At 34.9% G+C, this 21714-nt stretch overlaps 1 protein-coding gene across 10 annotated transcripts; it reads right to left on the bottom strand.

Moving 5' to 3' along the window:
* Nucleotides 1–21139, bottom strand: FBXO30 (F-box protein 30). 10 transcript variants are annotated; one of them, XM_087939818.1, is made up of 7 exons: nucleotides 21002–21139; nucleotides 10772–10816; nucleotides 10384–10476; nucleotides 9456–9495; nucleotides 6903–6992; nucleotides 3367–5491; nucleotides 1–2615 (listed from the first exon to the last, which is right to left on the bottom strand). In XM_087939818.1, exons 6-7 carry the CDS (start codon nucleotides 5401–5403, stop codon nucleotides 2412–2414), a joined length of 2241 nt encoding a protein of 746 aa, XP_087795944.1. In that variant the 5' UTR covers nucleotides 5404–5491; nucleotides 6903–6992; nucleotides 9456–9495; nucleotides 10384–10476; nucleotides 10772–10816; nucleotides 21002–21139; the 3' UTR covers nucleotides 1–2411. The 10 variants fall into 10 exon arrangements, with proteins under 10 accessions (XP_087795944.1, XP_026561407.1, XP_087795879.1 ...); XM_026705622.2 differs by having other exon boundaries at nucleotides 3367–5419; XM_087939753.1 differs by lacking the exon at nucleotides 21002–21139 and adding an exon at nucleotides 20242–20982 and having other exon boundaries at nucleotides 3367–5419.
* Between the last annotated feature and the right edge of the window lie 575 nt (nucleotides 21140–21714).

Raw genomic sequence — 21714 nt, 5'->3', positions numbered from 1 at the left:
AAATGTCAAGTGTTTTTATTAGTTATACTAAACATTGCAAAAAAACAACAACATTGAGTGAACATTAAAACAAAGTAATGGATTGCCAGTAAGAAAAACAGCTGTATATGTGAAGTTTTAAAGGCAATTCAAATGGAACAAACTAGGAAAGGTTGCAGTGTAAGTTTAATATGGAAAGTATACTACTGTAGAGGAAATTAAGTACTGACAAACTACTACTTTGGAAAACTGCACAGCAGTATAAAACATTGATATCCTTTAACTGCATTCCTGTTTGCTGTAAAATATTCTTTACAGCAATAATGTTTAATAACCCAGGAATAAAACAAGAAACAGTATTAGAATTTGAAGGCAGAAATGCAAGTAATATTAAGAATGAACTGTTCAAACTGCTTAATGTGAAAAAAAAAACCAAGCATTATAGATTAATCCACACTTCTTTAGAAGCCAAGAGATTTCTTGAATACTGCATGAAGCCTTTACAATTACAGTATACTCCTCACATAAGGGCTAACGTATACAGTACTTTGCCCATTTGTTCTTGAGGAAAAGGTAGAATGGTTTATGTATTGGTAAAATATTTGATGAATAACAATATATGCATAAATAGCATCCAACACCTGTGGAATGAATATTCTTGGTTGTTTTAGGCTGATAGTACTTTTTCTGAAGACAGGCATACATGCCCACAGATTGCAAATGAAATCTCTGTATGTATCAGGGTCAAGTTTCCTGCCCGGAGGCATAACTTTGGTCAAAAAATCCAATATGTAATCAAAACTAATATAATGATGTAGCTTTCGTTCTTTTTAAACTGCTAAAATTAGAAGTGTTTTTGCAGCTGAAGATTCCACTAATTGCAGGAAACTTTTTCTCCTATGTTCTTCAAAGAGAAAGGCAACATTGTGAAAATAATTAACTGATCCCAAGATCCAGGCATTATAGAAAATGGCTATATAAAATATATTCCTTAATGATCTAGCTATATGGCACTAGAGAATGAGGCTTAGCTTTTTTTTAATATAACTGCTTAATGATAATACAATTACTTTCCAGATTAAATTTATATGTCAACATGGTCTTAAATCCATAGCCTTAAATCAAGTATATTTAAATGATTTAATTACATATTACCAATATATAGCTAACTTTCCAATACTTTCTTCTTTAAAACTGAAACATATTATTTTTAAATAAACTTGGTTTTTGAAAATTTGTGGCACCAAGCTCAATAAACTAGTATAGGTATTAAAGCTTTTGAATATCATTAACAAAGGCATTTTGTAAGTAGACAAAACAATCACCAAAATTTCTTCATTATGGAAGACTATGGCAAATATGGAATTATGAAATAAACATTTAAAATACACTTTTTATCCAATGAATTAGTTCTCATCTTATAAAGATGGCATATCAAGAGCACTATCCTAACCACATTTGCTAGGACAGAAATTCCAATGGAATTTAGTGTACTGAGAATGAGTCCTAAACACTATAAAATAGCCTTGAAACCACATGGTACATCCAGACTTGTTAACATAACAGAATGTACCTTAACACCATAAAACTTAAATGTATTAATCTAAGTATTATGAATCCTGTATAGCTAACTACAGCAAACAATACATTTTTTTTCAAAATTACCTTTTATTAATACCAAAAATGAAAAAGGGAAGAAAGTATATTGATCTAAAATTCTAGCCTAGGTATTTAGAGCCTGAAATAAAATAAAATTTTGTTCCATTGAACTGCTAATAGTAGCAATTTGTGTTGAATTTCAAGAGAAGATACTATTAGGAAAAAAAAAGTTCTATCTCAGGATTCATTTGATAGGATTTTGCTGCATTAAATTAGAAGTTTTGATACTAACTCCAAATATTTGTGGATTATGCCCCTATTCATTTGCATTTAACACTAAAATCACACTTTGCAATCTTAACAAGAAATGACATTAAATAACACTGTATCAGCTTATATGAACACAGCAATCCATAGAATGAAAAGACTCATCAAAACATATGCTGCTAAGTTTTGACTAGCATTCAATGTTACATTCAAATTTGTAAAGACAAAATTATACAAAGACGTCTTGCTTGATGAGCATGTCTCTTGAAGTCAATAAAAAGAAATGGATAGTTAGTCAGGGAAACTCCAAAAGAAAAAGAAAAGAAACCTTCAAATGATAAAAAGTCATACAGAACTCCCCTGACCAGAAAGTTCCATTTTTAAGGCAATTTTTGTTCATTCTAACCAGACCATGTTATAAAAAAATAAATGCCACTTCAAAACATTATGTACACTATGACAAATTTATCCAGAAATCATATTTAGTAAATTAATAAAGTGTCAAAAATGATCATCCAGAGGTTACTTCAGGTGCTTGAGTGTGCAAATAGAATTATTCTTCATCTTTAAAGTACAGGCTTCAAGACTGAGCGCAACGACCGTCCTTCTTTTGTTAGTTCTCTTGTGACACACATACAGGGCAGTGGCACAGCTTCTTCCCGTTTTTCTACAGCATTGTAACTGCATTTCTTCAAATGATCAGCCATGCTTACAATGTCCGCAAATTTCCATTCATTTACAGTACAGAAAGCTGTGCTGAATCGCCATACCTAAAAAATAAATTTCGCTTAGCATGATGATATATTTATTAAGACTCACTCATGTGTAAGTCATGTAGAACTGGTATTTATAGCACAAATGTTAACTATAGAAGATTTATTTTTATTTTTATTATTATTATTATTATTATTATTATTATTATTATTATTATTATTATTATTATTATTATTATTTTGTTATTATTATTATATAACATTTAAAAAAAATCTCCAAACACTTTTTCCTGGGAAGGATAATGTAAAAAATGTGCCACAATTTTTAGTACAAATATTAAGAAAACCCTACAAACTAATATGGAAATATGATGACATATATTTATCCGTATTCATTTATAAAATGATACAGGCATATTGGCTGATAAGGCTTTGAAAAAGTAACTTGATATCTCAAATTTCCATTTGGTTTTGCCATTTTTAGGACACACATTTTTGGTTGCTTTAATTCTCTTAACTTAGCTCATCTGATACTGAAAATCTGGATACAGAAAGCAGCTAGTGAATATTGTAGGACCTGTATGCCCACCCCTGAAAGTTGAACTCTTTCTTGTATTTACTAGTATATTAACTATATTTAGTTATACTGTTTTCCAAGTTGTTTCTATCTCACTGCTCCCTGGATACCTGCTCTAGATACCTGCCTCCCACATAGCACTTGAGAGAGAAATATTGGAAGGACTCAATTTTTATGCAAAGATCATTCCAATTCAAAACAGAGGTAAGCAAGTTCTCACAATATACAAACCTTTTCTTTTATTTGCCATGAAAAACTTCCATCTGGATATATCCTCTTTTCCCACAACAGGATGACCATTCCGCGTGCCTGAAGTAAGCTTCCGCACACATCCCTCATTAATCTTGACACTTGTGACAGCTGACATAAACTGAAACCATCTAGAAAACCTGCAATGTGTTGTAGGACCTCAAAAGGAAGATTACTCAGATTGTCACTATGCAGCCCTAAGCAGCATCTCTTATCAGGCTCTGATAACACAGTTGATATAGAAGGCTGAACCCCAAAGGACCGAAGATGCCGATCGTGAATAATTTTTGCTCCTTGTGTTGAAGGACAAAATCTGCGTTGAGAATATGTACATCCATAATATGCCAAAGGACATCGCTGCTCCATCCAGCCATTTAGGCCAGCATGAATATCACCGTGGACATTCTTAAAATGTGAAGAAAATTCATTTCGTCTAAACAGTTGTCCACAGACAAATGTAAACATTGAACGCTTTGTTTGGTATCTAGTCACACATTCTAGTACCAAGTCTAGCCCAAGAGTCTGAAAAGGGCTTGGATTTGAGAGCTGTGGATTTGCATGATCACACGCAGATGCTGAAGCAATTTCCCCTACCATTGTATTTGTGGCCAGAATTGCGGACGGGAGAGAAAAGGTCTGAGTCCCAAAATCAACATGGTATCCATCAATAATACGACAATCTGATATTCCCCTGCCACCAGGAGAATCTCCAAGACAGAACAGCAATGCTGCTGTGATTAAATCTATTCCCTGAAGGTCCATAGGATCTTCTGTTATTTCCAAATCGGATGTGTCTACTGCTTTGTCTTCCTTTGATGCAGATAAGCAGTAATTTGCCAAGTAATTGTAGGTATGGTGAGGAATGAAAGAAAACACATTATTTCTGAGTTTTTCTTGTTCTATTTCTTTCTCTAGTTGTTCATCATTACAGTCATGTGACATATATATGTGGTCAGTGGTGCCATTAGACAAGCTGTGCAGAGGTATTTCATATTTAACTTGTGCTACAGAAACTGAGTTACAAACATTTGCTGCTTTATCACAGGGAGATGCATTGTGAATACTATTTGCTACATTAAACTGGCTGGAATTACATCTATTTAGTTCTTCATTCTGTTGCAGTTTCTCTGTGCTTGAATCATCTAAATGAAAGCCATTACATAAAGGGATATTATCAAGGTTCATATTCAGTTTGTAGTGTTTTGTAGTATCATAACAAATGTCACTTGACCCGTTTTGTTCTAATTGTCCATTTTGATTCAAAATATCCAACTTAATGCCACCAACTGCTCCCATGTTATTTTCCTCTACAGAATCATGTTCTACCATGGTTTGCATGCTGCTGTGTTCTTTTACATAGCAATCTGTATTTCTTTTACATGGTAAGATACTGAGTTTTGAACTTAACAAGCTGGTAGCAGTATTTAGAATATCTAGAGCTGTAGCTAAGCTTTTGGTGGTTTCCACAGTGGCTTGATAAAGTGCACCAAATGATTCCTCATCAACAGGCAATAACCCATTTGCAACTGTAGCATCTGGGGCACTTACAACAGAAGATTGTTCTCTAGGTTTTAATATGGGGTCAGGAGTTTTTGATGTCATAGTTGCAACTTTGAGAGATTCAAGAAGCATCCGTTGATCTTGAAGGGCAAGAGCCATATCCAACTGTTCAATTTCATCAACATCTTTACTTAGATTCTCATAAGATTTTCGATCTGCATAACTGACTGGCCATCTATTCCATTCCATAGTGCAGCATACAACACTTGCAGGACAGGTTTCTAGATGTTCAGCAATTTTGTTTCGGGTTACGGTAAATGGGCAGCCAAAGCCACTGTTGAGACAAGGCACTCGTTCAAGTGGACATAAAAGGCGATGCTCCTCAGCTTTACATAAATGAAATACTGCTCCACAAACCATAGGGCAGCCAATTAAGTCACAGGAAATCCCAGCTTCGGTTCTGGTCATACAACGCCGACTAATACAATTGACACAATGTAAATGCTGAAGATCTTCCATGGTGGCAGGTTCAGTTCTAGATGTAGAAAGCCAGAGAAGATATCAAGGCTTTTGACTGTAAGTTAGAACAAATTATTTCTGCAAGGAACTAAAACAAGAGCGAACATGTTCAAAATTAGAACATTTTGAATACATCTTGTTTTAAAAATTAAATGCATACTTCTATTTCCTCAAAAAAGAAATTTACAATTGTATGCAGAAAATTAAACTATCCAATGCAATGAAAGCAATATTAAACGAGGTAACAAAAGAGTAAAGCCAAGAAGAAAAGAAAGGCAGAGTACAATTTTGGTGCCAAATGTACTAATCTGGGAAAGTAAGCAAGTTGGAGTTCACAATAGAGAAAGGTCTTTAAATTGTCAAAATTAATAGTTTTTACTAGAGTCTTTACATGCTCATTTTTTATACATATTAAGTTGGGAAACTTCTATATTGACAGAACACTATAGGGCAATAGCTATGGTAGCCAAACACCTCTCAGGATGCTGTATGGCAGACCTCAAACTGACTCTTTTGGAAAAATGAAATTTCACCCGCACCTTTGAGCAAGAGATGAACTTGCATATATTAAAAAAATTCAGACAATCACAGATCTCAACAAACACAATGAGATTCTAACAAATATTACACTTTTCAATTGATAAGATACTTTTTAATCTGCCTCACATGTAGCCTGCATTTGCATAACCAATTTGTTTTCGTTTCCCTTCTCCCCTGCCTCAACCCAATTTAAATCCTACATCAGTATAGCCACGGTATGGCACTGATGAAGTAAACAATAAAAGCCGTTAGTTGGAAAAGGTGCTATTCAAACTTCTTCCAATTTATAGCAATAATGTAAAAACTTTGTAACTATTTAGAATCACATTGTAGAAATTTTTCAACTTCTCATTTTTCATCTGGTGGTAAAATGTAGAAATCTATTGGGCTTATGACTTACTCAAAATTCATGGATGAATGTAATACTATTGTAAACTATATAAATATGTTAAATATTTCAGGGTTTTTCAGGGTTTTTTTTTCTTGGGAGCTTTGAGTCAGTGTTGACTCCTGGCAACTTTATGAACAAGTCACTGCAGTTTTCTAGGCCAGATTTTTAGAAGAGGTTTTTACTGCCTTCTTCTTAAGGGTGACAGACTGACTAGCTTTAAGTCATCCAGCTGGCTTCATTTCTAAGCCAGGAGAACTCACTGTTTCCAGTTTCTAGTCTGGTGCTTTACCCAATACCTCCCATCAATTATTACACTAAACTTGTTCTCTTCAATCACCTACAAAATGTATTACAGCACAGAAAGAGAATACAGCCTACAACATCATTTTACATACTGTCAAATTTTATCTGAACAGTATTAAAGACAAGTGCATGTTGTTTTATTATTAAGTTTGCATTGTATTATTATATTATTGCATTAGTACATTGTTACATCTAATTTCAAAATAATCACCAGCTTGAAGACCAATCTTATCTGAAAATAAAATTAATATATGTTTGAACTTACTTTTCTTCAGATGAGCTCATAGCTGGCATAGAAGAAAGCTCAATCCCTACTGACACTGTAAATATAATGGTAGTTTTTTTCTGGTGGCACCTATCACCAAAAGAAATTTTGATCATTCACCAACTAATTTCAAAGACATGTCTTTTCTTTGTTATACATTTACACAGAGATTATAGTTATATTTCAAAGATACAACAGTACACATGCTTTGATCATGTTCATGGTAAATTTGCCTTGATTGGATATTATTAATCTGGTTCTTGGTAGAAAATTAAGTTTAAAAGATATTACTGTGCTGCTAAATTATATCCCCCAAGCTTGGAATCTGTCTTTGTCTTTGCATCTATTTTGTTAATTTGTTTCCATTTTTATATTTCATTTTATTTGAATTGGACTGTTTGGAATTTTTTTTTTACTATCATTTATATACTTTTAACAAAATTTGTAACATGATTGAAACTAATATGATTACAGAAAATTACATTTTCAAGAAAACAAAATAAGTTGGCAACTGGTAGTTCATGCTATATGCAGCCCCCAGATAATGCCACTGGATTTTAATCAGAGGTGGTATTCAGCAGGTTCTGACCAGTTCTAGAGAACCAACAGTGGAAATTTTGACTAGTTCGGAGAACCAGCAAGTACCACCTCTGACTGGAGATTTTACAGTGTCCTTCCCCTGCCACACCCACCAAGCCACGCCAACTGAACCGATAGTAAAAAAAATTGAATCCCATCACTGATTTTAATAGAAAAATATGAGGAAAAAAATCAGTGGTGTAATTTGGGACCTTTACTCCAAAGCATGGCAAATACATGCAGGGCTTAAAACACTTATTTCCTCTCAGAACTGTTCCTCCAAACTCTAAAAATTGATGGCATATATAACTATAATATGATGTCATTATACCGAGATCACAATAAAATACCCATAGTTGAAAAAAATGGCCTCCAGAATTCTGAAATTCTACAAATAATGAGGATTTAGAGTGGACATATTACCACTTTCGGTAAGTTTTAACAAACAGCTCTTTGTCTTATTTCTGTATTAGCTTTATACCCATATTTCACTACGAAACTATGTGATCGGCCTTAGTTTTTGGGGAGGAAAATGGGGGGGGGGGGAATTGTGCCTTTGCCTACCAGCATCCAGGCTTAATTCATAGTGCTAAAGGATAAAGTTTTTGTTTTTGGCAGGATATATGAACCCACATATTATGGCCTCACAATATATCTGAATAAGGCCACTAGTTATAAGGGCAGCCTTATAAATTAAAAAAAAATCTTTAAAAACGTATTGATAAATCAGTTTAAACTTCCTGATTATACAATAGAATCTAAAACATGAACAAAATGTTCAAGTACAAAATGTTTTTTAGCTCCTTCATTTACTATATAGATGACTATTAACATTCAAAAAGAAGTCTGATAGCACCTTTTCAAACTAACAGATTTTATTAAAAGGAATAAGTTTTTGTGAGCTGACGCTCATTTGCAACCAAAAAAGGAAAATAAAAAGATTTCATATAAAAAAAAATCAACCCATTTTAACATCCATTTTAAATATGTCAAATCTAACTATTTAATATTACTCAGTATTTTCATTATACCATATAAATAAATTTATGTATATCAGACTGAACAGGCTAGTTTAAGTTTAACTTAAGACTCTTCACCCACTTTTAACATAGTGAGGTTTACAGTCATTTTTACATATCCTTTGGAATGCCTAATAAACATGAATTAAAAGCTTCTGTTACCTTATTTTCATGTTAAGATCATAAAAAACAACTTTAATATACCTTAAAATTCACTAATTTGTTTATGTAGGATATTCCAACTCTTTTGTGTTCTTACAAATAACAACTATCTTACCAAAATCTTCTACTATTTTAAAAACTATTTTAGCAATATCCTTCCTTTATTTCTTTAAACATAATTCAATTTTATGATGTGGTCCAAGTGCATCAGCAATATCTAAAATTGCAATAAATTATTGTCAGTGATGAACAGTGTGATCCTATGTCTATATAAGAAATGGCTTCCTTAAGTTTGTCTAATTAACTAACACTTTTTCCATTGAGCTCCAATATGCTACATACCCTAAAAATATATAGAAATCCTGATTCTAAAGAGGAAAAGGTTAGAATGGGAGGAGAATATTCACATTGCATGTGTTGGAAACTCCCTAATAAAACTCATTTAAAAGCAAATTAACATCTAAATAACTAAGGAACCAAATAATACCTTAAAAAAATCTTACCCACATCTCCAATATTGCAACAACTCTTACTTGAGCAAGACAATTCAAATTTGGAGAGTAAGAGTAAGCCATAATTATAAATGATGTTTCGAATGTATGCTTTATGGGAAAAAAATTTGAACTTACTTTGAATACTAACATCAGATATGAATTAAATTACCAAGAATTAGACACTACTTTCTGGCATTCTGCATTATATGGATAAATACAATATAATACAATATTCCAAAGGTTTTTTTCCATATTTAAGTATTTTTTATAGAAACCAAATGTTATATATGTATACATACTTGAATCTGTCCTCTGAAAAGTCCGAAGTCATAAGAAGTCCTGAAAGAGAAAAAAACATTAGTCAATGAAACATATATTTCTAGAAAACTCCTACATATTATTGCAACATTACAATGCCTAGTTGATGCTGATTCATATTTCACATGTGAATAAAATTTATAAACTTCCATCTTACTCTAAAACAGATAGCTCACAGCAAAAAAGAATAAATTGTACCAACTGTACTCTTAATTAATAGGAGGAGCTGAAATACTAAACATATGAAACATATCAATAAGCATCTATTAATTTAGCTATTACACAGATAATCTATCCTTGAAGACTGGTTATGTGCTTGGGTCAGCACCCACCCATCCCGAGCATGTTAAGAGCCCATTTACTGGTTATGTTAACATCTATTAATTATAATTTTTCTCAGGTGATGGGTTGCTGCTCAGAATCATTTCACTGAGATAGGTGGCCATATAAATTGGGTGGATGGATGGATCTACAACAGAAGGCTTTCCAGCTTTAAACAGATCAAATAAAGAAGGATTGTTCTCTAAATAAATAATTTAAATATATTTAGTCTTAACCTTCACTTGCTTTTTAGTAAATTTAAGCCATTATTTAAAATTTTACTCTCTGGTATGACAGATAATAGATTTTGGCTATCATTTGGCTATCAGATACTGAAATAATGCAATTATTATAATGCATCCTTATCCCTGACACTTTTGACATTATTAAACTTTCACCTTTTTGCATAGGTGTTTGTATTTTCAAATTCCATGATCATTCTGTTATTTTCAGAATGGGTTGGAATTTGTCTGAACCCTTTTAAAAAATATGGTGCTAGAAATGAACCTATCAGTTGGCGTAAAATTTACTCAATAGAAAATAAACTAAAAGATAAAGGCACAAAAAGAGGAGAAATAATCAACTTACCAGATTACAACTTTCCAAGAAACAATACAGCAGTGAAGTTATTTTGTATAATCTCCATTCTTATTATATTTAGATGGCGGCACAGCTAAAACACTACAAGGATACAGAATCATATGGATAAGTTCTTTAAAAAAACCCATAAAGCAACGTCTGGAATACCACTAGATGAACAAAAATTCCCCTTAATTTTTTAAATTATAAAGATTGAAGTAAATTCTTTTCTCTCTTAATTTATTAAACCACAACCAAGTAAACAACACAAATGTATGATTAAAACTGTAATCTAACATAACATTTTAAATAATTCCTCCCCATGTAATGTTTCTATTCAGTGCTTCTCTACTACTTTCTTCCTCTCCATATGTTTTTAATCTTCTTGCTGTATTACCTTATTGCCAGAATAGATTTTCAGCTGTTGTGGGTCTTTTTCCTCCTGCAACAAAAACAAATTAAGTTCAATAAAATGTCACCTGTTTTAGTACAGTTTTATTCTTTGAAATACACTGTGATGATCGGAGGAAAAACTGCCCAGTCACAATCATCTGAATACTAATTTGAACTTCAAAGCAAAAGAAGTTATTTGTTTACAAAGGAATTTTCTCTTGATAAACTAGAGAAAAGTGAGACAATGAAACATATATGGGCTATATACACAACTCAGATTTGTCTGCCCATGCAACAGAAATCCACCATACAAATAATTGCAAATTTATTCACAAATGATCCAATCTCTTAACATATATTACTGAGCATACTCAATCTGCTTTCTGGAAATAGAACAGATTGGCAATGAGCTGGCAAAATTTGAGCTGGCAATGAGTTTCTCAGCAAGAGAAAGGGCTCAAGAGACTGACAGAATCTAAGGAATTCCTAGATGCTATGTGGGGTTTTCCAGTCTCTGTGATTAATCATTCAGAGACCCTGATCAGTACTATCTGGTGTATTGTTACAATCCGAGAGCTGATAAGAGTATAAATGCTGCATATTTTGTAGTGAATTAAATTAGGCATATACCATCGTGCACGCTCAAACCTTTAGTGTGGAATAGCAGTTGTGGTAGATGGTTTTTTAAAAACAGCTCACTTCTTCACCATCATTACAGGGCTTTCGAGGGGGGAAGTTGTGTGGATCTGATCTGTTCAAGACTAGCCATGAGGAAATGTCTCACATTGCTCACATCAGCTCTTAGACACAGTTCTTGCGAGATATTTTTGATTGGAAGGGGGTGCCATTTGATCAGAAGGTATAAAATCAGTTTCAGCTGTTTTGACTAGAAGTACACAAGACACTTCTGAGGGTTAGTTACCTGTATTTTGATTTCTAAAATTCAACATGGACAGCTTGAATGGGTCCATGGAGAGTCAGTAACCCTTTGTGAAAAATTAGGCCCACTGCAACGTAAGAAGTGATAATCCTCTGGATTTTGAAATTTGGGGCAACCAATGGCAGTTGCAAATATTTCAAATATTTTTTAATTGGGGAAAGTGCTGTCCAATTATAAGCATGGTGGGAATATAATACAGAGCTCTGCTGCCTTGAATGATTACTATGAGAGAAATGTGACTGAAACTTCTGAAACTCTCGGCAAGCAGCCTGTAGACCCAATAACCATGAGATATCTACATGCAGAATTTCTTCATCTGCACGATGTTTATCTGAAGATTTCAGTTTCTATTTCTCCTTTTGGATTGAATCAGGAAAGATTGTACAGGCACTTGAGTCTCTGGTGGATCCATAAGCAGAAATAAACTAAAGCCAAAGTCAGATAACACAAAGGTGCAGCAGAAAGAAACCTGGGAATTCAGTCTGTAGTCAACCAGGGAGCACTCTAATCATCTTTTTATTGCATAGCACTATATACTCCATGTAGGATGACTGTTGATTCAGAACAAAGTTGTCTCTTTGTTATGTGGGACAGTTATATGGGACCATAAAGCACTTTTCCTATAAACAATACATTGGTTGTCCTTGAGCCACCAGACCAGACCCAATTAAAGTTGTTATAACATTGGTCTATATAGCCCTAGGTTATATATGCTTCAAGTAATGTCATATGACTGATGTATTTAGATCAAATTTCAAAGGCTTGGAACATGATCCCATTGGCTGGTTCAGCTTATTGTGCAGAGGTCAAAAATAGGGTTTTCCCAGTACTAGTTGTAGCAATTATAGAATTCTCATCCAAGATCATTATTCTTTTTCAATGAACAACTGAAACTGCTCTTCACTTTGGAACGTATAGGATAATGCAATAGCGCCTCTCTGTTGTTATGCTGATGCATGATATATAAAATAACTTTTCTTTTTAATTGTTACTTATTATTAATCATTATGTCACTGTCCTGATTTCTCTAAGTCTAGCATTTCTCCCCTCCTCCTCCACACCTCTATTTCATGTGCAATTTGCTCTGGTTACTCTGGAAAGGACAATATAAAATTAAATCCTATGTCAGTCCCAAGCTATGGAATGCATGCCCTCAGTAATTTTATTTGGCTCCTGACTATCTCTGCCTTTAGGAATTGGAAAAAAACATATCTTTGTCAAGTCATTAATTAACTTTAGCATTTTTTAAATTTTCTAATTTCTAATCTTTATTTTAAAAATATTAAACTTAAGAATGTTTCAATAGGGAATTGAGATATAAATCAAATAAAGCACAAAATAATGAGGCCACATTCTAATTAATATTATCAAATTTATCAATACTTGATAAACACTTGTATTCAAGAACTGGTAACAAATGTCCAGTTAGAAAGCATTTTGTGATAGGGAACTTTAGAGCAGGAAGTAGATGAAAGAAAAGCCGATATATCCCCCAAATCAGCCTTCCCTTCTCAAGCATTTTTATCCAAAAGATTTCCAGATGCATTAGTAACATGCTCACAATACTACATGAAGATCAGAAGATGTTACTTTCTTGGCTATTGCAACAGGTGCATATTTGATTTTAAAAAGTCTGGGGAAATAATCTGACAAAAATTTTGCATTTTTTTCTCTCTCTCTCTCTCACACACACACAAAATAGTCAGATATAGGAATATTTATAGATTTGTAGTAATTCTGTAGTTAGATTATGACATTATGACATTGTAACTAATGTTAATGTGATGTTGCACACTTTCATAGGACACTCTTGTCAACCGAGTGTTCAGTAGCATACACCAGAACACCAAATACTGGCAAAGAATGCAGAGCTTTGTTAATACTTTACAACCTTTCATGGTTTACTATTTAATTCTTCATAATCTTAGCATTAATCCAGTTCTTGGAGCCAAAGAGGCTGTCCTCTGATATTCAGTTGAACTACAAAAGACTACAGTGTCCCATAAGTAGCATTCAATTATCATATAATTGCAATACAGTTGGACCTTTTTATTCATAATAGTTACAGCCCAGCATATAATCATGGTTAATGATACCACTTATGAATCAACAGGCCTATGAGACTTGGGAGTGAGACCTGGAAAATGACCCCAAAAATTACCCCCCCCCCAAATCATGAAAAATATAAGGAAAAAGTTGAAATAAGAATAGTCTATAAAATTATTGAATCAAAATATTGAAGAAGGGGAGAACTCGTCCACTTGCTCCTGCTCTGAACTGTCAGTATTGTTTCCTGATGGAACTTTAGTTGTGGTGGGTGTGATTATATTCAAAAGTAGCAGATAATTACGCTTTGCCAGATCTTGCTTTTCAGAACCTGTCCTTACAGAGTTGAAAAGCAACTTCTGCCTTGATGCTGTCATCCATTAAGGGGTCAAAGAAAAACACTTTATCCTCTATGGCACTTCCCATCTGCAGAATGTTACCTTTTTTCTCAAAGGCAAAGCTTGCATGAACATTTGCCATATCTCTCTGCAAAGTTCTCTGTTATACGCTTGCTCACTTTCATTATGGAAGAAGTATGTGCAGGAAGAGAATGACCATGTAAGGTCAAAACAGTGTAGAACACTGGGAAATTGGGGAACAGAAGCCAAATCTGTACCCTTTTGCACATGTACATAATGACGGGGTTCAGAACTGAGTGCCAAAAACTGCAGACAGGCAAAAGATTTACCACAGATAAAACTTTATTTCATCAGTGGTAGATATCTGAAATCCCAGAATACAAAGCTATGGATAATGAAGTCCAGGTACAGAATTTTCCCTTAATTGATAATTAAGATGTACTAATATCCCTTCACTTTGGTGGGTAAGCACTTGACCAGAGTTCCTGTAAATGTGTCACCTTTACTTATTTTATTAGTTTCCAATTAAATCTGCATTTTAAAAAAATACTAACAAACAGAACAAAAATGCAAGAAAAAAGTATTGAAAATGAAATAAATCATCCGCTGCTGTTTTGTAAACACTAGTGTCTTAAATTGCAACAATACCATCTTTCAGTTCTTGGAAGCTGTAAATGAAATATAGCAAGGGTTCTTTCATCTCAAGTTTCTAAAGCCCGTAAATCCAACCTCCCATTTTCAATGCAAGTTTAATGAGAGAACATTTCCATCTACAGAGATATTGTTGAAAGAGTATTTCGATATAACCAACATATTTTAATAAATCTTCCAAAAGACAACCTTAGTGAGATTAGCCAAAATATCTCTGTCATACCCAAGAAAAGCAAGGGGGAAAAATACTGAGATGCTTAAATCTTTTGCAAGGTATGTCATTTATTTCATCTGAGGATTTCTACCATATGCTCTTTACAATTTTGTTTCAACTAGTATCTATATTGTTATCAGCTGCAATAAACTTTTAAAACTTTAGCAATGCACTTGAGGGACTTATTATTTTAGAAAATACTTTTGGCTCTCTCACTATTAATGGATGATTATAGACTAAATCACTGCTGGGTTTAAAATTGAAAAATCGTTCAAATGAACTGGAGCCAAATCCATGAGCATGATTTTGAAATATTTTCTTCCAAAGATTGTTAAATATTTCTGTGATTTCTTCCAGCCAACAATATCAACTTTTAATACAGTTCAACTGTACTTTTGCATATAAATAATTATTGATTTGAGACACAAACTATCTCTGTCTATTGGGTAAAATTACAAAATAAACATGGGAAATACAGGGAGTAGAATGTGTGCATAAGGAGCTGACTTGTTATTCAGCAATGTATATTTAATTACACTGTCACCGCATACTTGCTTGCAAGAACCAAGTTTCGCTTACTGCAATTAAAGTGCACAATCATAATAACAGAATAATAACCTTTGATATACTGTGCTTCATTAATGATCAAATTGTGAAAAACAGCTGTTCATTTCTGGTTAGGCAATGTCAGCAAATAGGTTCAGTTCATCAGATACGTTGAAGTACGTGTGCTTGCCTGTTACCAACCAAGAAACCTAAAAATACACACAGTTCTGGTGAGATGTACACTGCTCTTAGAAGGTTCAGGCCACCTGATGTTATTGTACATATTACAATCAGCTGACTCCAGTTGCCAAAGCATGTTTGGAAAGTCGGCTAGCACAACTAGAATTCCAACTATAGCAAACAACCCAATCACCAATGTTTATATCAACAACAAAGATCATATTAATGACTTGAAACAGAAAACACTCCAAATACCATTTACCTCTTTGGTAACCAGTTACTTCGTGCAACAGATTTAAAACTGATGGTTGAATTTTAATTCTACTTTTGATAATCATTTTATTATTTTATTTTTATTATTTCATGTTTTATTAATTTATTTTAAATTATTATCTTCTTATTTACCAGATTAATTCAGACTTCACATTGCATCAGGGTTTGCCACTTGTTCATTAACAGCTGCTGTTTTCCTCAAAATTTAAACAGAAAAATATCAAAACCAAAATTGGTAAAAATAGAGAAGCAATCTGAAAAAAAAAACCTCTAGCAGAGGTAACTTTCAACATGTAAGGCATTTATTCACTTGAGCCCCAAGTTTGCACCAGATTCTGTGAGGTAAACATTGTAATTATCAATTCTCTATGAGTATAATTCACCACACAAATATATGAAATTCTACCAAGTCAAGGATACCTACTGGCAAGTTTCAGCTTTTCACAACCCATTTAGCAATTCTCCTAAAATGACCTATCACATGGGCAATAGTCACTCTGAAGGATTTCAGTGTTGCAGTCTGTCTCTGTCCAAAGGTAGGAAAAGTTCAATCCTGACCAGCTGAAGGTTGACTCAGCCTTCCATCCTTCCAAGGATAGTAAAATGAGGACCCAGATTGTTGGGGAAAATATGCTGACTCTATAAACCATTCAGAGCATGCTGTAAAGCGCTATGGAGCAATATATATGTGCTATTGGTATTGCTACTTTGACTGCTTTCATGATTAAGAAATATTCAGATCTAATATATGAAATGAGATAGCAAAGCTATTACACATTACTCTAAACTTTGCCAACTACACATTTAGAATAGATTTAATCTATTTTGACAGCAACAACTTTCAGAATCACAGACACTGAAGATGTATTATATATAAATGATTTATCAGGCAGTATCACAAGCCATCAATATTTAAAAACAATTTCAAAATGTAAATTGTAAGTTATGTAAATTGATCCAAATGACAAATCATCTGGATTACTTCGTGAAAAATACAGGTAGCCCTTGACTTACAATAATTCATTTAGTGATTTTCTTCCAAAGTCACAACGGTACTGAAAAAGGTGATTTATGATTGTTTCTCGCATTACGACCATTGCAGCATCCCCATGGTCATGTGATACCCTATTGCTACCTTCTGACAAGCAAAGTCAATAAGGAAGCCAGATTCACTAAACAACCATGTTATTAACTTAACAACTGCAGTGACTCCTGTAACTATGGCAAGAAAAGTCATAAAATGGGGCAAAATTCACTTAACAGCTGTCTTGCTTAGGAACAGAAATGTTGGGCTCAATTGTGGTCATAAGTCAAGGACTACCTTTGGTGGATGATGTCTAAAACCAAAAACTGCCCACTTTATTTGAAGTCTACAAAATTTATGTCTGTTCAATTGAGGGTCTATTTGTATATTTTATTCGAACTTAGATTATTAGAACATAATCTTATAATAAATCATTAAAAAAAAAACTACATGTGTTTGGGTTCAATATCAAAAAACTACTTTTTCCTTTTTTTTCAATTTTCTTCCGTCAATCCTTTGGTTGGGACAGGGATTGACCATAGGGCTTGTTGCCTAAGCATGATATCATGGACTGAAAAGAGATTGACTGGCCGAAAATCACCCACCTGTGTTTCTTGCCTAAGGTAAGACTAGAAATTATAGGTTTCTGATCTGGAACTTTAACTACTAGATCAAACCGTCAAACATCTACATCTACATCAATATTATATTTTATTTCCATCAAGCAATATTTCTGATTTGAAGCTCTAGGGGAATTGATATATATAGACACTTTAAAAAAAAAGCCTAAATAAAGGTGCTGGCTAAACTGTTTCTCTAAAAATGAATATTGAAAATTTAGATAAAGTGCTATAAAAATATCAATTCTTTAATATGCAAGTCCCTGAATATCTGAAAAACAAACAATGTAGCATAATTATGTACATATTAGTTACATTTCAGTGACTGCAAACAGCTTATTCTGTACTCAAAGATACAAATGCTACTGCTGAAAACAGAAATAAACCATCTGCCTATTGAGACTGGAAATTATTGAATACTGAATTTTAATTCAGACAATATAACTTCATAATAAGAAAATTAAATACTCTCAAATATTCATTGCTATAAGTTATATTACAACATTTGACAGTTTTCTAAACTAGAATAGACAAGAAAAGCTTCTCAGAAAACCTTGCACATTTATTCACTGATGTTCTTTTGGGAAGGGAGGACATTTACACTTAATTTAGGAACAACAGATTCCAGACACCTATCTCTCTTCAACTCAATAAAAAGAATTGTCAATGCTCTGTTCATCCATGACTTCCTGTACACAATAATTTACCTGTCAGCATTTACAGAAGTTCTCTGAATCAGAACCGTAATGTATTTTAAATAAAATAAAAACATACTTTAAAATCTTGTAAAACAGCTTCCAGAAAAGAAATGCAAATTAGGTGTGAAATATATTTTTAAATTATTTACTTCTGATCAACTATGATCTGAAAGTACAACACTTCTATGCTTCATGTCTAGTTATTCATCAACATGTTTTTCACTGTGGTAATACAAGTAGTCCTTAACTTACAAAAGTTTGTTTGACTATTCAAAGTTATAATGGCATTGAAAAATGTGACATGACCATTTTTCAGTTATGACCATTGCAGCTTCCCCATGATCATGTTATCCAAACTCAGATGTTTGGCAACTGTTTCATATTTATGACCGTTGCTATGCCATAAGGACATGTGATCACCTTTTGCAGCCTTCTGACAAGCAATGAAGAAGCTAGATTCATTTAAAAAACAGGTTACCAGTTCCAGTGATTCACTTAACAACTGTGGCAAGAAAGGTTGTAAAATGGGGAAAAACTCACTTAACAGAAACGTTGGGCTTAACTGTGGTCATAAATCAAGGACTTCCTGTAGCTACTTAACCAGCAGCCACCACCAATATATTTCTTCATTGTCCTAGCTAACCTAACAGAAAATATCATATGACAGATTCAAGAGGAAACCCCTAGGTATCATATGAATGGCAATTAATCTGGAAAATAGGGTTTTTTAAAAAAGTTGTGATTTAAAATATTATTAATCAGAATTGAGGCAATTGTACATAAACCTACTTAGAAATAATTACTACAGATCTCAAAGAGTGGTTTCAAGGACTATTTCTCAATATGTATACGTTTGTATTGTTCATGTTTTGTTTTAAAAACATCATGCATTTCTACATGCAGCAGGTGGCAGCACCTCTGGACTTGGAAATGCAGATGGGGAAATGAAAAAAATATCTCAGAAAAAAGCAATTTCAAACTATTTTAGTACTTCTTCCCAGAATATTATATGGACATGTTCATAAAATCACTAAGACTCACACTCTACCTGAGTATGATTTGGGGGTTTTATTTTATCCTATGATTTCAGAAAAGAACTTCCTGGGGGTGGGGGGGAACCTTATTGTGGAAGAAAACATAGAAGAGCTGAAATAGCAGACAGTATTTCAAAATAAAACATGGTTCCTTCACATCCCCCCCAATGAAAACACTAATTCCAAGTTTCTTAGCTTACACAGTAGTCCTTAGCCTATAATACTCTACTTGAATTAAGAACTATTCCAAATTTGATTTTCAAAGAACTGTTGACCATTATGACTCAGCTAAAGTCAAAGCATTATTGTATGACACATTCATATCTGATAATGAATTTGCTATTCGTTCTTCCATTTCCACTAACATCCAGAGCTAGGCACACTAAATAAAATCCACTGTATTCTTTCATTGCTAGAGGTTTTGACATGTAATTTTTTTTTTTCAAGATTTTGTAGGGTTCCCTCAGATACCAGCCCAAGGATGAACTGCTTCCTGATTTACTGAACAAGGAGAAGCATAGTGGTGTCCCGTTTTGTCGTTTAGATTAGAAACATTTGCTGTCCAAACTAGCTGCAGTTCTGACTCTGTGTTGTCTCTAGCTTTCAGATTCATCGGGCCTACTTAACTTTCAACAGAGAAAAAAGCTTTTTAAAAATATATTTCCTGTACCTACAAGACTGCCGCACTTCTAAAACAAAAACAAAAATCCACCCTGTTTATCCTTACAAACAAATCAGGACGGTACAACACCCCTTTTCCACAAAGACAAGGGTGCCTCCATTTTTAAGGCACAAGTTTTCCTCACAGGGCATTATTTTATTTTATTTTTTGGTCTCGGTATCTATTCTAGAGGTTAATACAGCAGAAGAGGGCTGCGCTCCTGCTTACTCCGTTTCCTTAATTCCTTTTGAATGCCCCATAAAAGGAAACCTTCGACGGAATCATTTCTACCTCGCGCCTTGAAGGAAAGTCGGAAAAGGGCTAAAGAAGAAAAAAGAAGACGGCGACGGACTCGCAGCTGTTCATTCCCGGGCGCAGCGAACAAAAGAGCTCTTTCTTGGAGAAGCCCGAGTTGGGCGTGCCCGACGTTGTTGTGTGAATCTGCGCACCTTCTCGTTTGTAAGGACCGACGTGGATACTCAAGAGCCCGGGATGAAGAAGGAGATGGCCTCAATCTCCACACCCTCCCCTACTCTTCTGCCATTCTCCCGGGTGGTGGTGGAGGGAGAAGGGGGGGGCGGGGGGGGCGTCAAGAGAAGAAAGGCACCCCGGCGGATACATAACGCCTTCTTCCATCCTTTCCCACCGGACCCTGCCGAGGCATCGGAGACCAAAGCCTCCCCCCTCTCCTCTCCTCACCCCCACCGACCGGCCAAGCAGGCGCCGGGCTCCCCGGGCCACCTCATAAAGGCACCAGCTGTCAAACAACGACGGCAACCCCTTCTCTCCCGGTTTTCCAAGAGGCTGTGGCCGCCTGCCCTAGGCAGGCCCCGGACCCCGCTCGCCTGGGCAGGTCCTCAGCCGCAAGCAAACAGCACGAACGACAGCCCCGCTCTGCGGATTTAGTCGTCCGGCCCCAGGAGGAGCAGGAGCAGCAGCAGCCGGCCGAGCCCCGGACCCTCCGCCTCTGGAGCACTTAAGGACTCACCGCCCAGCCGGTCTTCCGCCTCCTGCGTGTGAACGAGCCCCAAAACGGTACACTACCCGTCGCTGAGACGTTCTCCGGCTCGTTCCGGTGAGGGGCGGGGCAGAGAAGGCCTCGTTCCGGGTGCCGTTCCTTCGCCCCGCCCCTCCGTTCCCACGCCAGCGGGAGCGTCGGTGAGAGGGGCGGAGCCTGTAAAGACGTCGCGGCCAGTCTCGTTAATGACGTAAGACGCAACTGTCTTAAGACCACCACGGTCCCCCAAGGAGCAGGAGGGGGTTGTTCCAAAGTCGGTAGTTGCGCCGCTTTTGGTATGTGGCGTTAGGCTCGCTCGCGGTGTTTAGTGAAACATTAACTATTCTTTTATTAGCTAACGAGAGGTTGATGACTGATGATTATGATTGAAAATCACAGTTGTAAATTCCACCAGCCTCTCTTGAATGGAATAGTGAATATCACCAACTGGATCTTTTATTGGGGTAGAGCAACGGGTTTCAAACCAAATTACAATTACTGTAAAGCTGAACATTGCAAGACACAGAGATGAAGGACCTGAATATGATTTTTAAAGCATTCATTACTATTGCCTTGACACTTTGCACCCCAAGTAAAGCAAATGGTTCTAACTGCTAGAGGGAAAAAATGTCTCCATAAAGTTTTCAAAATTTAAGTAGAAATACACAGTGTTACGCATTTGTACAAGTAAAAGTTTATTATTG

This window comes from Pseudonaja textilis, chromosome 1 (assembly GCF_049901715.1).
Source record: "Pseudonaja textilis isolate UNSWEBS1 chromosome 1, rPseTex1.2, whole genome shotgun sequence".
In the NCBI taxonomy this organism is placed as follows: Eukaryota; Metazoa; Chordata; class Lepidosauria; order Squamata; family Elapidae; genus Pseudonaja; species Pseudonaja textilis.
This window is presented reverse-complemented; position numbering and strand designations above follow the sequence as displayed.

Excerpts from the sequence above, each read along its gene's own strand:
- FBXO30 (XM_026705622.2), bottom strand. The coding sequence starts at position 9,487 with ATGACTTCGGACTTTTCAGAGGACAGATTCAA. Across the intron at positions 6,993-9,455 it reads TTTTCAGAGGACAGATTCAA|GTGCCACCAGAAAAAAACTA; the intron begins GTATGTATACAT and ends TTTTGGTGATAG. Across the intron at positions 2,616-3,366 it reads CATGGCAAATAAAAGAAAAG|GTATGGCGATTCAGCACAGC; the intron begins GTTTGTATATTG and ends TTTATTTTTTAG.